This window comes from Salvelinus fontinalis, chromosome 31 (genome assembly GCF_029448725.1).
Source record: "Salvelinus fontinalis isolate EN_2023a chromosome 31, ASM2944872v1, whole genome shotgun sequence".
NCBI lineage: Eukaryota > Metazoa > Chordata > Actinopteri > Salmoniformes > Salmonidae > Salvelinus > Salvelinus fontinalis.
This window is the reverse complement of record NC_074695.1, coordinates 20,429,625-20,441,721: the sequence shown is the minus strand read 5'-3', so window position 1 is coordinate 20,441,721 and position 12,097 is coordinate 20,429,625. Positions and strand designations below refer to the sequence as shown.

General features: G+C 43.5%; 1 protein-coding gene across 1 annotated transcript in view; it reads left to right on the top strand.

Moving 5' to 3' along the window:
• The first annotated feature begins 6,837 nt into the window (after nt 1–6,837).
• LOC129829779 (pleckstrin homology domain-containing family G member 5-like) overlaps nt 6,838–12,097 on the top strand; it is a 108,015-nt gene continuing 102,755 nt past the window's right edge. The window contains exon 1 of the mRNA XM_055891687.1: nt 6,838–7,677. Coding sequence (XP_055747662.1) covers nt 7,593–7,677 — 85 coding nt within the window. The 5' untranslated portion in view covers nt 6,838–7,592. The remainder of the gene's footprint in view (nt 7,678–12,097) is intronic.

The following is a 12,097-nucleotide window of genomic DNA, read 5'->3' as shown; positions in this document are numbered from 1 at the left end:
GTCTTCTTTCCAAATATACCAAGTTTTTGCATGTCAGAATCATGTAATTACACATGAATAGCAGTTACTTTTGGGTATGTCTATTTAGGCGGAAGTCTACATTTTCCCATTTACATTTAAGAGGATATTAATATTGTCTACTGTCTAACAGTATCCTGTCCTCTATCCACCATTCATGTTGACAATAGTGGTACTGTAGGTGGATCGTTTGTCTAGATCTGCAATAGGCTTGCTATCAATCATACCACACATAAAAGCATTCAAAGCTGCATCAATTTTCATTATGAATCCACAAGAACAAATAGGAATAGCTGATAGGCAGCGGACAGGCCAGGTGCATCATTGAGCACGAAAGAACAGTGAAAACATGAGACTCACAGAGCTCAAAAAGCTCCCCTATTGATCTTGTTAAGGGACAATACAATGATCCTACCTAGATTAGTCTACAACACCACAATGCAATGAATAATTGCATCATTGTTTTCAAGTGAGTAAAAAATTGTACTCTAGGTGTAACGGTCCTGACCTGTTTTATGTTGTTTTTGTATGTTTTATGGTCAGGGCATGTGTTTTGGGTGGGCAGTCTATGTTATCTGTTTCTATGTTGGTTTTGGTTGCCTGGTATGGCTCTTAATTAGAGGCAGGTGTTTTGCGTTCTCCTCTAATTAAGAGTCATATTTAGGTAGGGTGTTCTCACTGTTTGTTTGTGGGTGATTGTCTTCCGTATCTGTGTTATGTTTGCACCATACGGGACTGTTTGGATGTTCGTTTGTTTTCGATGTAGTCTGTTCCTGTCCGTGAGTTTTACGTTAGTTAGTTAAGTTCATGTTCAGGTTTTCGTCTACGTCGTGTTTTCTTGTTTTGTAATTTTGAAAGTGTTTTTTTTTTTTTCGTGTTGCCATCGTGTCGTTTAAATAAAAGATGGCTTATTTCCCGAATGCTGCATTTTGGTCTGATGATCCTTCTCTCCTCTCCTCGTCCGAGGATGAGGAGAGCGACAGCCCTTACACTAGGCTACAGGTAAAATGTAATTTGAATAATGGTGAAAAAGCCCTGTGATTTGAATGTTTCATTCCATTTGGATCAATTGTTGGTCTATTCAACAATTTATAAGGTATAGAAAGCACGGGAGGAAGTGGAGGGGAGAACGCCTCATATTAATGGCCGGAAAGACGCAAATGGAATGGCATCAAACACCTAGAAACCATGTGTTATATGTATTTGAGACCATTCCACTAATTCCGCTCCAGTCATTACCACAAGCCCGTTCTCCACAATTAAGGTGCCACCAACCTCCTGTGATAGAAAGGCATAGTAGCAGGCCAGTCTGGCTGTATTTTGTCTGTTGTGGATCATCATCATACCAAGTCTTCCTATAATAATGTGGCCACATATGCTGCTGGCAGACCCAGTTGTTCAGGAAAGCTTATCACCCGCCCTGCCTCTCCAATCCATGCGGGTATTTCTCGCGCACCAAGAACCGAATGCTTCAGTATAGGCTAATATGAGTAATTTAACTTTTTAAATGTATTACCTCTTATATGTGGAATAAACACAAGCAGTCACAATGTTTTAATCTGATTAGGCTACTTCAAATGTCTACTTAAGGCATGCGCATGTTCATCCAAAATATTATTCCAGCATCCTCAAAATGGTTTGACATTGACACCCTAAAGACTCTGGCAAGTGCGCTAGTCCAGTGTCACTTTGATTATGCCTGCACATGTAAAAATAGGGACCACAAAGTTTAATGAAATTCAGAGATTGTCAAGTCAAGCCTTCAATATTGGATATGCCTACAAGGAGGAGCAGGAGGAGCACTGCCAGAGGAGCACTGCCAGAGCCCTGCAAAATGACCATGCTGACACATGCACATTTGTGGCCTGCTGGAGGTCATTTTGCAGGGCTCTGGCAGTGCTCCTCCTTGCACAAAGGCGGAGGTAGCGGTCCTGCTGCTGGGTTGTTGCCCTCCTACGGCCTCCTCCACGTCTCCTGATGTACTGGCCTGTCTCCTGGTAGTGCCTCCATGCTCTGGACACTACGCTGACAGACACAGCAAACCTTCTTGCCACAGCTCGCATTGATGTGCCATCCTGGATGAGCTGCACTACCTGAGCCACTTGTGTGGTTGTAGACTCTGTCTCATGTTACCACTAGAGTGAGAGCACCGCCAGCATTCAAAAGTGACCAAAACATCAGCCAGGAAGCATAGGAACTGAGAAGTGGTCTGTGGTCACCACCTGCAGAATCACTCCTTTATTGGGGGTGTCTTGCTAATTGCCTATAATTTCCACCTTTTGTCTATTCCATTTGCACAACAGCATGTGCAATTTATTGTCAATCAGTGTTGCTTCCTAAGTGGACAGTTTGATTTCACAGAAGTGTGATTGACTTGGAGTTACATTGTGTTGTTTAAGTGTTCCCTTTATTTTTTTGAGCAGTGTATGATAAACAGAGAGCAGCAGTAGCATAAAAGAGGGGTTGGCGTGTGGTGGGTGGCGGGTGGTGGGAGGCGGGACACAATGCAGATAGTCCAGGTAGCCAATGTGTGGGGGCACCGGTTAGTCGGGCTAATTGAAGAAGTATGTACATGAATGTATAGTTAAAGTGACTATGCATATATGATAAACAGAGAGTAGTAGCAGTGGAAAGAGGGGTTGGGGGGGGAAGGGTACACAATGCAAATACTCCGGGTAGCCATTTGATTACCTGTTCAGGAGTCTTATGGCTTGGGGGTAAAAGCTGTTGAGATGCCTTTTGGTCCTAGACTTGTCTATGGCTTGGGGGTAAAAGCTGTTGAGATGCCTTTTGGTCCTAGACTTGTCGCTCCGGTACCGCTTGCCATGTGGTAGTAGAGAGAATAGTCTATGACTAGGGTGGGTGGGGTCTTTGACAATTTTTAGGACCTTCCTCTGACACCACCTGTTGTAGAGGTCCTGGATGGATGGCAGGCAGCTTAGCCCCAATGATGTACTGGGCCATACGCACTACCCTCTGTAGTGCCTTGTGGTCGGAAGCTGAGCAGTTGCCGTACCAGGCAGTGATGCAACCAGTCAGGAAGCTCTCGATGTTGCAGCTGTAGAACCTTTTGAGGATCTGAGGACCCATGCCAAATCTTTTTAGTTTCCTGAAGGGGAATAGGCTTGTCGTGCCTTCTTTATGACTGTCTTGATGTGTTTGGACCATTCTAGTTTGTTGGTGATGTGGACACCAAGGATCTTGAAGCTCTCAACCTGCTCCACTACAGCCCCGTTGATGAGAATGGGGGTGTGCTCGGTCCTCCTTTTCCTGTAATCCACAATCATCTCCTTAGTCTTGGTTACGTTGAGGGAGAGGTTGATGTTCTGGCACCACCCTGCCAGGTTTCTGACCTCCTCCCCTATAGGCTGTCTCGTCGTTGTCGGTGATCAGGCCTACCACTGTTGTGTCGTCTGAAAACTTAATGATGGTGTTGGATTCATACCTGGCCACGCAGTCGTGGGTGAACGCACCCCTGAGGGCCTCCAGTGTTGGGGATCAGCATGGCAGATGTGTTGCTACCTACTCTCACCACTTGGGGGTGGCCCGTCAGGAAGTCCAGGATCCAGTTGCAGAGGGAGGAGTTTAGTCCCAGGATCCTTAGCTTAGTGATGAGCTTTGAGGGTACTATGGTGTTAAACGCTGAGCTGTAGTCAATGAATAGCATTCTTACGTAGGTGTTCCTTTTGTCCAGGTGGGAAAGGGCAGTGTGGAGTGCAATAGAGATTGCATCATCTGTGGATCTGTTTGGACGGTATGCAAATTGGAGTGGGTCAAGGGTTTCTGGAATAATGGTGTTGATGTGAGCCATTACCAGCCTTTCAAAGCACTTCATTGCTACGGACGTGAGTGCTACGGGTCTGTAGTCATTTAAGCAGGTTACTTTAGTGTTCTTGGGTACAGGGACTATGGTGTTCTGCTTGAAACATGTTGGTATTACAGACTCCATCAGGGACATGTTGAAAATGTCAGTAAAGACACCTGTCCGGTTGGTCAGCACATGCCCGGCGCACACGTCATGCTAATCTGTCTGGCCCCGTGGCCTTGTGAATGTTGACCTGTTTAAAGGTCTTACTCACGTCGGCTACAGAGAGCGTGATCACACAGTCGCTCTCATGCATGCCTCAGTGTTGCTTAACTTGAAGCGAGCATAGAAGTGATTTAGCTTGTCTGATTGGCTCATGTCACTGGGCAGCTCGCGGCTGTGCTTCCCTTTGTAGTCTGTAATAGTTTACAAGCCCTGCCACATAAGACGAGCGTCGGAGCCAGTGTAGTACGATTCAATCTTAGCCCTGTATTGGCGCTTTGCCTGTTTGATGGTTCGTCGGAGGGCATTGCAAGATTTCTTATAAGCTTCCTGGTTAGAGTCATGCACCTTGAAAGCGGCAGCTCTACCCTTTAGCTCAGTGCGAATGTTGCCTGTAATCCATGGCTTCTGGTTGGAGTATGTACGTACAGTCACTGTGGGGACGACGTCCTCGATGCACTTATTGATAAAGCCAGTGACTGATGTGGTGTACTCCTCAATGCAATCGGAAGAATCACGGAACATATTCCAGTCTGTGATAGCAAAACAGTCCTGTAGTTTAGCATCTGCTTCATCTGACCACCTTTGTATTGACCGAGTCACTGGTGCTTCCTGCTTTAATTTTTGCTTGTAAGCAGGAATCAGGAGGATAGAATTGGGGTCAGATTTACCAAATGGAGGGCGAGGGAGAGCTTTGTACGTGTGTCTGTGTGTGGAGTACAGATGATCTAGAATGTTTCTCCCTCTTGTTGCGTTAGGTAAAACAGATTTAAGTTTACCTGCATTAAAGTTCCCGGCCACTAGGAGCACCGCCTCTGGGTGAGCGGTTTCCTGTTTGCTTATTTCCTTATACAGCTGACTGAGTGAAGTCTTAGTGCCAGCGTCCATCTGTGGTGGTAAATAAACAGTCAAGAAAAGTATTGATGAAAACTCTATTGGCAAATAGTGTGGTCTACAGTTTATCATAAGATACTCTACTTCAGGTGAGCAAAATCTAGAGACTTCCTTAGATTTCGTGCACCAGCTGTTGTTTACAAATATGCATAGACCGCCCCCCCCCCCTCGTCTTAATAGAGTGTGCTGTTCTATCTAGCCAGTGCAGCATATATCCTGCCAGCTGAATATCCATGTCATCATTCAGCCACGATTCCGTGAAACATAAGATGTTACAGTTTTTGATGTCCCATTGGTAGGATATTCGTGATCGTACCTTGTCTAATTTATTGTCCAATTATTAAACTTTGGCGAGTAATATTGATGGTAAAGGCACCTTTCCCACTCTCCTTCTCCGGTTCCTTAATATGGATCCCTTAAGTGCGAATCCCGCTCGAATCCCGTTACCGGGATTGATTTGACAACATCCAGTGAAATTGTAGCGCGCCAAATTCAAACTACAGAAATATCAATATTCAACCATCACAAAAATATAAGTGTAATACATCAAAATAAAGCTTAACTTCTTGTTAATCCAGCCGCTGTGTCAGATTTCAAAAAGGCTTTACGGCGAAAGCAAACCATGCGATTATCTGAGGACAGCGCCCCGCATACAAACACATGAAAAACCTATTTCAACCAGGCAGGTGCGACACAAAAGTCAGAAATAGCCATATAATAAATGCCTTACCTTTGAAGATCTCCTTCTTTTTGCAATCTCAAATGTCTCAGTGACACAATGAATGGTCGTTTTGTTCGTGAAGTGCGCTCCAGTTCAAGCGCAACAAAAGTCTAAAGCCCTTCAGAGTGACACCTAAAAGAACAGCCCTACTTCTTCATTTCTCAAAAGAAAAACATTGAACAATTTCTAAAGACTGTTGACATCTAGTGGAAGCCATAGGAACTGCAATCTGGGCCCTCAATTTTTTCCCCCCTGGATGGATTGTACTCGGGGTTTCGCCTGCCGAATCAGTTCTATTATACTCACAGACATTATTCTAACAGTTTTAAAAACTTCAGAGTATTTTCTATCCAAATCTACTAATTATATGTATATCCTAGCTTCTGGGCCTGAGTAGCAGGCAGTTGACTTTGGGCACGCTTTTCATCTGGACGTGAAAATACTGCCCCCTGTTCCAGACAGGATTTAATAAGAGGCACCCTGCTCTGTGTCCTCTGTGCCTGTGTCTCTTTCTCTTGCCATTAACGGGAATGTCAGCCTTGTCGGGTGTTCGCAGTATATCCTGTGCTTCCTGCTTGTTGAAGAAAAAATCATTGTCTAATCCGAGGTGAGTGATCGCTGTCCTGATATCCAGAAGTTCTCTTTTGCTGTAAGATATGGTGGCAGAAACATTATGTACAAAATAAGTTAAAAATAACAGGAAAAAAAAACATATAGCACAATTGATTCGACGTCCGTAAAACTGCTGTCATTTCTTTCGGCGCCATTTTATTGGTGCATATTTTGGATTTTGCCCTAGCACTACACAGCTGATTCAAATAATCAAAGCTTGATGAGCTATAGGGCAAAAACCAAAATGTGCACCCATGGGTGGCCCCAGGACCGAGTTTGGGGAACCCTGTGACTAGACTAATCAAGTAAGGGCCAATCAATCAAGGCACAATTGCATACATCAAAATGTATCCCTTGCTATAGAGACCATTAAAGCTAAAGGAATGTTTGATTCAATTTAACAATATCTGATTATTGAAACATTATTTATTGGTTAAAGGGAAACATTGTATGTTTTTCTCCACTGTCTTTGTTAACAATGCTACAATCAAATGACATATGCTCTCTTTGGTGCCCCTAGCTGCAACATTCTACCAACTTTTAAAGGGAAAGACTAGAATGTGGCCTGAATAAATGGAAGAGTTTTTTTTGATGGTTGAAAATCGGAGGGACAGACTGTGAGAGACTAGGCGGGGAATTACGTTGGCGACTTCAAGTTGCTTCACTTGCGCGAATGCAATGTAGAAGAAGTCAGTGGACGAAAGTTGCAACAGAGTAGTCGGTGCTTCTTTCACCTATGGTATAATGGACGATTAAAATAAATAGTCTTATTATCGTGAGCTGGTGAGAGGGAGGGATGAACGCTACGGTGGTTGGACAATTCAAGCCTATTTAGGACGTCGAAAATAATGATTTTCGTGCATGCTGCAGAGTGGAGTAAACCATAACAGCGTGTCCTTTTGTCATATTGCAGAATTTACCTTTAGGCGGTGTTTATTACTTGCGTGAGACCTATTCTGCACCAGTCAGCCATTAACCTATTCCATTTTGGTGGGAGACTGAGTCAGCCGTGTGACAGGTTAGTTTATTATTATTTCAATGCATTGTTTTTTAGCAGGTTGACTGCAGTGCTCTCAAGCTAATTTATCCACAGAGAACGAATACACAGCACGCACGGCGTTCCAAAAAAGAACGACAGTGGTTTTAGGCGAAATGGAGAGTGATAAAATGACACATTACTGTTAAATGCAAACTTCAAGACCAGACCATCGGAATCTACCATTCATTGAGAACAGACATGAAGACGACCAACCATAGGTGATCTTTTCCGGGGTGTGTTGTTGGTGAGTTTTCAGGAGAAGAACCAAAAACAGGACTTAAATGGTTCCAAACAAGTGGACCATGAACTCAGTTCTACAGCACAAGTCACCGCCAAAGAGTTGGCTTGGTCTCCGATTACGACTCAGTAAGTATCCTACACCAGCCACTGTTATATTTTCTCTCATCTCTTCATCATTCATTATCATATACACAACGTGACCAAAAGTATGTGGACACATGCTTGTCGAACAATTCATTCTAAAATCATGCACAGTAATATGGAGTTGGTCCTCCCTTATGCTGCTATAACAGCCTCCACTGTTCTGGGAAGGCTTTCCACTAGATGTTGGAACATTGCTGCTGGGACTTTCTTCCATTCAGCCACAAGAGCATTAGTGAGGTCAGGGTATTAGGTCCGTAGTTGGCGTTCCAATCCCAAAGGTGTTCGATGGGGTTGAGGTCAGGGCTCTGTGCAGGTCAGTTCTTTCACTCCGATCTCGACAAACCATTTCTGTATGGCCCTCGCTTCGAGCACGGGGTGCATTGTCATGCTGAAACAGGGAAGGGCCTTCCCCAACCTGTTGCCACAAAGTTAGAAACATAGAATCGTCTAGAATGTCATTGTATGATGTAGCGTTTAGATTTCCCTTCAGTGGAACTAAGGGGCCTAGCCCTAACCATGACACAGCCAGAGACCATTATTCCTCCTCCACCAAACTTTACATTTGGCACTATGCATTGGGGCAGGTAGCGTTCTCCTGGCATCCGCTAAACCCAGACTCATCCGTCGGACTTCCAGATGGTGAAGCGTGATTCATCACTAAAGACAAGGTGTTTCCACTGCTCCAGAGTCCAATGGCGACGACCTTTCATCACTCCAGCCGACGCTTGGCATTGCGCATGGTGATCTTAGGCTTGTGTGTGCGGCTGCTCGGACATGGAAACCCATTTCATGAAGCTTCCAACGAACAGTTGCTCCCAGCGGCCGTTTGGAACTCGGTAGTGAGTATTGCAACTGAGAACAGAGGAATTTTACGCATTATGCGCTTCAACACTTGGCGGTCCTGGTGCCACATTGAAAGTCACTGAGGTCTTCAGTACGAGCCATTCAGCTGCCAATGTTTGTCTCTGGAGATTACATGGCTGTATGCTCGATTTATTACACCTGTCAGCAACTTGTGTGGCTGAAATAGCAGAATCCACGAATTTGAAGGGGTGTCCACATACCTTTTGTGTATTTATATAGTGTATTATCCATCCTTTGGTTTCACGCAGTGTCCTTGAACTCATATGGTATTTATGACAATCTTGGCATCTATTCCCTTGTGGAATAATTTCCGTGGACTGATCTGGAGTCTTCCATTAGCAAATTTCATATAAAGGATGATGTATTTAAGAGACTTGCACGTGAAGATTATTTTAGTCCAGGACTAGGCCTTACCTTTGTCCTGAAAACTGGCCCATAATGTCTGACTGTGTGTAGTGCTTACAGAGAATGCAGTAAGTTGCTCGGAGAAGACATTATGATGTTGCTTGGAGATGACATTATGTGGGCCAGACTCTGGTGCAGAGCTTTGGCCAAGAGTCAAGGCAGGTAAACAAGAACATTGTCACTTTGACCTCAAGCACCAAGTGTTTGCTTGACACAGTTCAGTCTGTGAGCTGACTAGATTACCAAGCCTGGCAAGCCAACACCTCCCCAAGTTGAAGACTGTCGTTGGCAAATGACCAGAGAACAAAATCATCACAGTTGGAGTCCTATGGGCAAATTATTTTGGTCTTGGACTTGAAAGCACCCAGATGATACGTCTGCTGAGAAACAACACTGTTGAAGAGGAATCAGAATCTGGTTGTAGTAACCAGATTCAACAATGTTATTGATAGCATTTTTCAAACATTTTGCCTTGGCTTGCCAGCACACCTTCTCCCCAGCACACATGTCAGAGGGCAGGGTAATGTTGCACTGGACAGCATTCATGACTTGAAATGTTTTTTTAGCTTTACTTAACTAGGCAAGTCAGTTAAGAACAAATTCTTATTTTCAATGACGGCCTAGGAACAGACAGTCTTGTCTACTAGATAGTCTTTCATTAATTACAATTCTGCAATAAGCATTTTCACACAATACTGCAACGAGCAGTCCGCTAGTTATTCTGCTACAATGCCCTATTTTACCCTTCCTCTTATAGGATGTACAGCCTGTATATTATAGTCTCAGTAAGTGACTGGGTTTGAAGTTTTGAAGCCTAATTGGTTGAGTCTGGAAACCTTCAATGTTCCACGCCACCAGGTTTTAAGCCTCTGCTCTTAAACACACTGGTCTAATCTGGGAACAGATGTCTTGTCTGGGCTCTCTGTACACAAGCACAACAAGAAACAGCCTTATGGATAGAATTATGTACACATAGGCTACAGGATATTATGGACAAAATTACAGCCATCATAATTCATGATACCTATGTGTAATTTACTGTAGTTTGTTTGACAAGTGAAGTCACCACCAGTAGCTGGGTGTGTGGTTTTAGTGTATGATGTAGAGCCTGGAAGGTATGTTGGGAGGTTGTCAGAGTTCCATGCCATGGGTCTTTTCTTAAGTTCTTTAAACCAGCGTGTCCCAAACTCAGTCCTGCTAACCCCAAGGGGTGCACATATTGTTTTTTTATTTAACACTACACAGCTGATTCGATTCATCAAAACTTGAGGATGAGTTGATTATTTGAATCAGCTGTTAGCTGTTAAGTGCTTGGGCAAAAACCTAAACATGCACCTGTTTGGGAAAGGCTGCTTTAAACACACTGCCTGGTTTAATCTTCTTTAGCCTGGTTTATCTGGGTGTAGATTTCTGTCTGGTGTGTTTAGGGCTCCCTGGCTCCTGGCTTGTTCTGGTTTCAATATCCTCCTTTGGACACATTCTACTTTTTCTTCTGTGATTTCCTTTTACTTTTCCTCCTTTTACTTCCCTGACACTTCCTGCTGCTGTGGTCTGCATCGTCTTGTGGTGTTTGTTCAGTGTTTTCTTTATCTCCTCTTCCATAGCAGGAAAGGATTGCCCCATGGGTAGGGGAGTGTGACTGTTTGAACTCATTGCTTTATCTTTGCATGATACCCATCTGTTCCAGAGCATCCAAAGTCTGTGACTACCAGTGTGTCCATTTTTACTACTCAAGATCGGTCTGGGAAACTGCATGGAGAATGTTTTGACAGTTTCAAAAATGTGTTAGTTTGCCATCAAAGTAGATGGACAGTTGCCCACTGTGGGAAAAACAACTTACAATTCATTGTTGACTATTTCAGAACACAGATAAGATTGATACGACTGATGTAGCTTACCTACTAATGTGGCAAATGTGGCATGGTTTTACACTAGCAACCAGCCCCTTACCTTGAGTCATGTGAACGTGTTCACATTCACAGCTGAATCGACAGATGAAGCCATGGCCATAAACCTGCTCTCACAGCTGGATGCCCCCCCCCCCCTCGATCGTTGCATATATTTTCCTATCATCCCTCATTCTTTTACAAAGTGCTATTTAAAACACATGGGAGGGAATGGCAATCAAAGCTGTTGTTCTGTCGGTGTTGTTCTGTCGTCAGGTCTCACCCCATCTTGCAGGTCTTATTATCCTCGTTTTAGCTGGGCTGTTCTTCAGAGACCCATACCTGTTGCTGGGGGTTCTCGAGTTGGAGTTACAGGTGGCACAGAGACGCTGCGTTTTACCCTCAGGGAGCTGGAGACACTCAACCTCTTTCAGGCAGCTGGGACATGCGTCATTTGGTAGCACCAACAAGACTATTGGATTTTACGATGCAGTTATCAGACATTGCTCTCATCAGAGTGGACGGTATAGGCACATTTGAGGTCTATGAATTCAGTAATGGGAATGATCCATCTAAAAAAGAACAATATTGGAACGATTCAACTGAATGTGTGGATTGGATTCATGTAGGGCTTGTGCTGTCGTTCCAGCTGAACATTCTGTCTTCGTTTGTTGTTTTTTCTTTTTTTCCCCCCACCTTTATTTAACCAGGTAGGCTAGTTGAGAACAAGTTCTCATTTGCAACTGCGACCTGGCCAAGATAAAGCAAAGCAGTTCGACACATACAACAACACAGTTACACATGGAATAAACAAACATACAGTCAATAATACAGTAGAAAAATCTATATACAACGTTTGCAAATGAGGTTGGATAAGAGGGGTAAGGCAATAAATAGGCCATGGTGGCGAAGTAATTACAATATAGCAATTAAACACTGGAATGGTAGAATGTGCAGAAGATGAATGTGCAAGTAGAGATACTGGGGTGCAAAGGAGCAAGATAAATAAATACAGTATGGGGATGAGGTAGATTGGATGTGCTCTTTACAGATGAGATATTTACAGGTGCAGTGATCTGTGAGCTGCTCTGACAGCTGGTGCTTAAAGCTAGTGAGGGAGGTAAGAGTTTCCAGCTTTGGTGATTTAAAAAAAAAAAAAATATATATATATATATATATATATATATATATATATATATATATATATATATATATATATATATATATATATATATATATATATATAT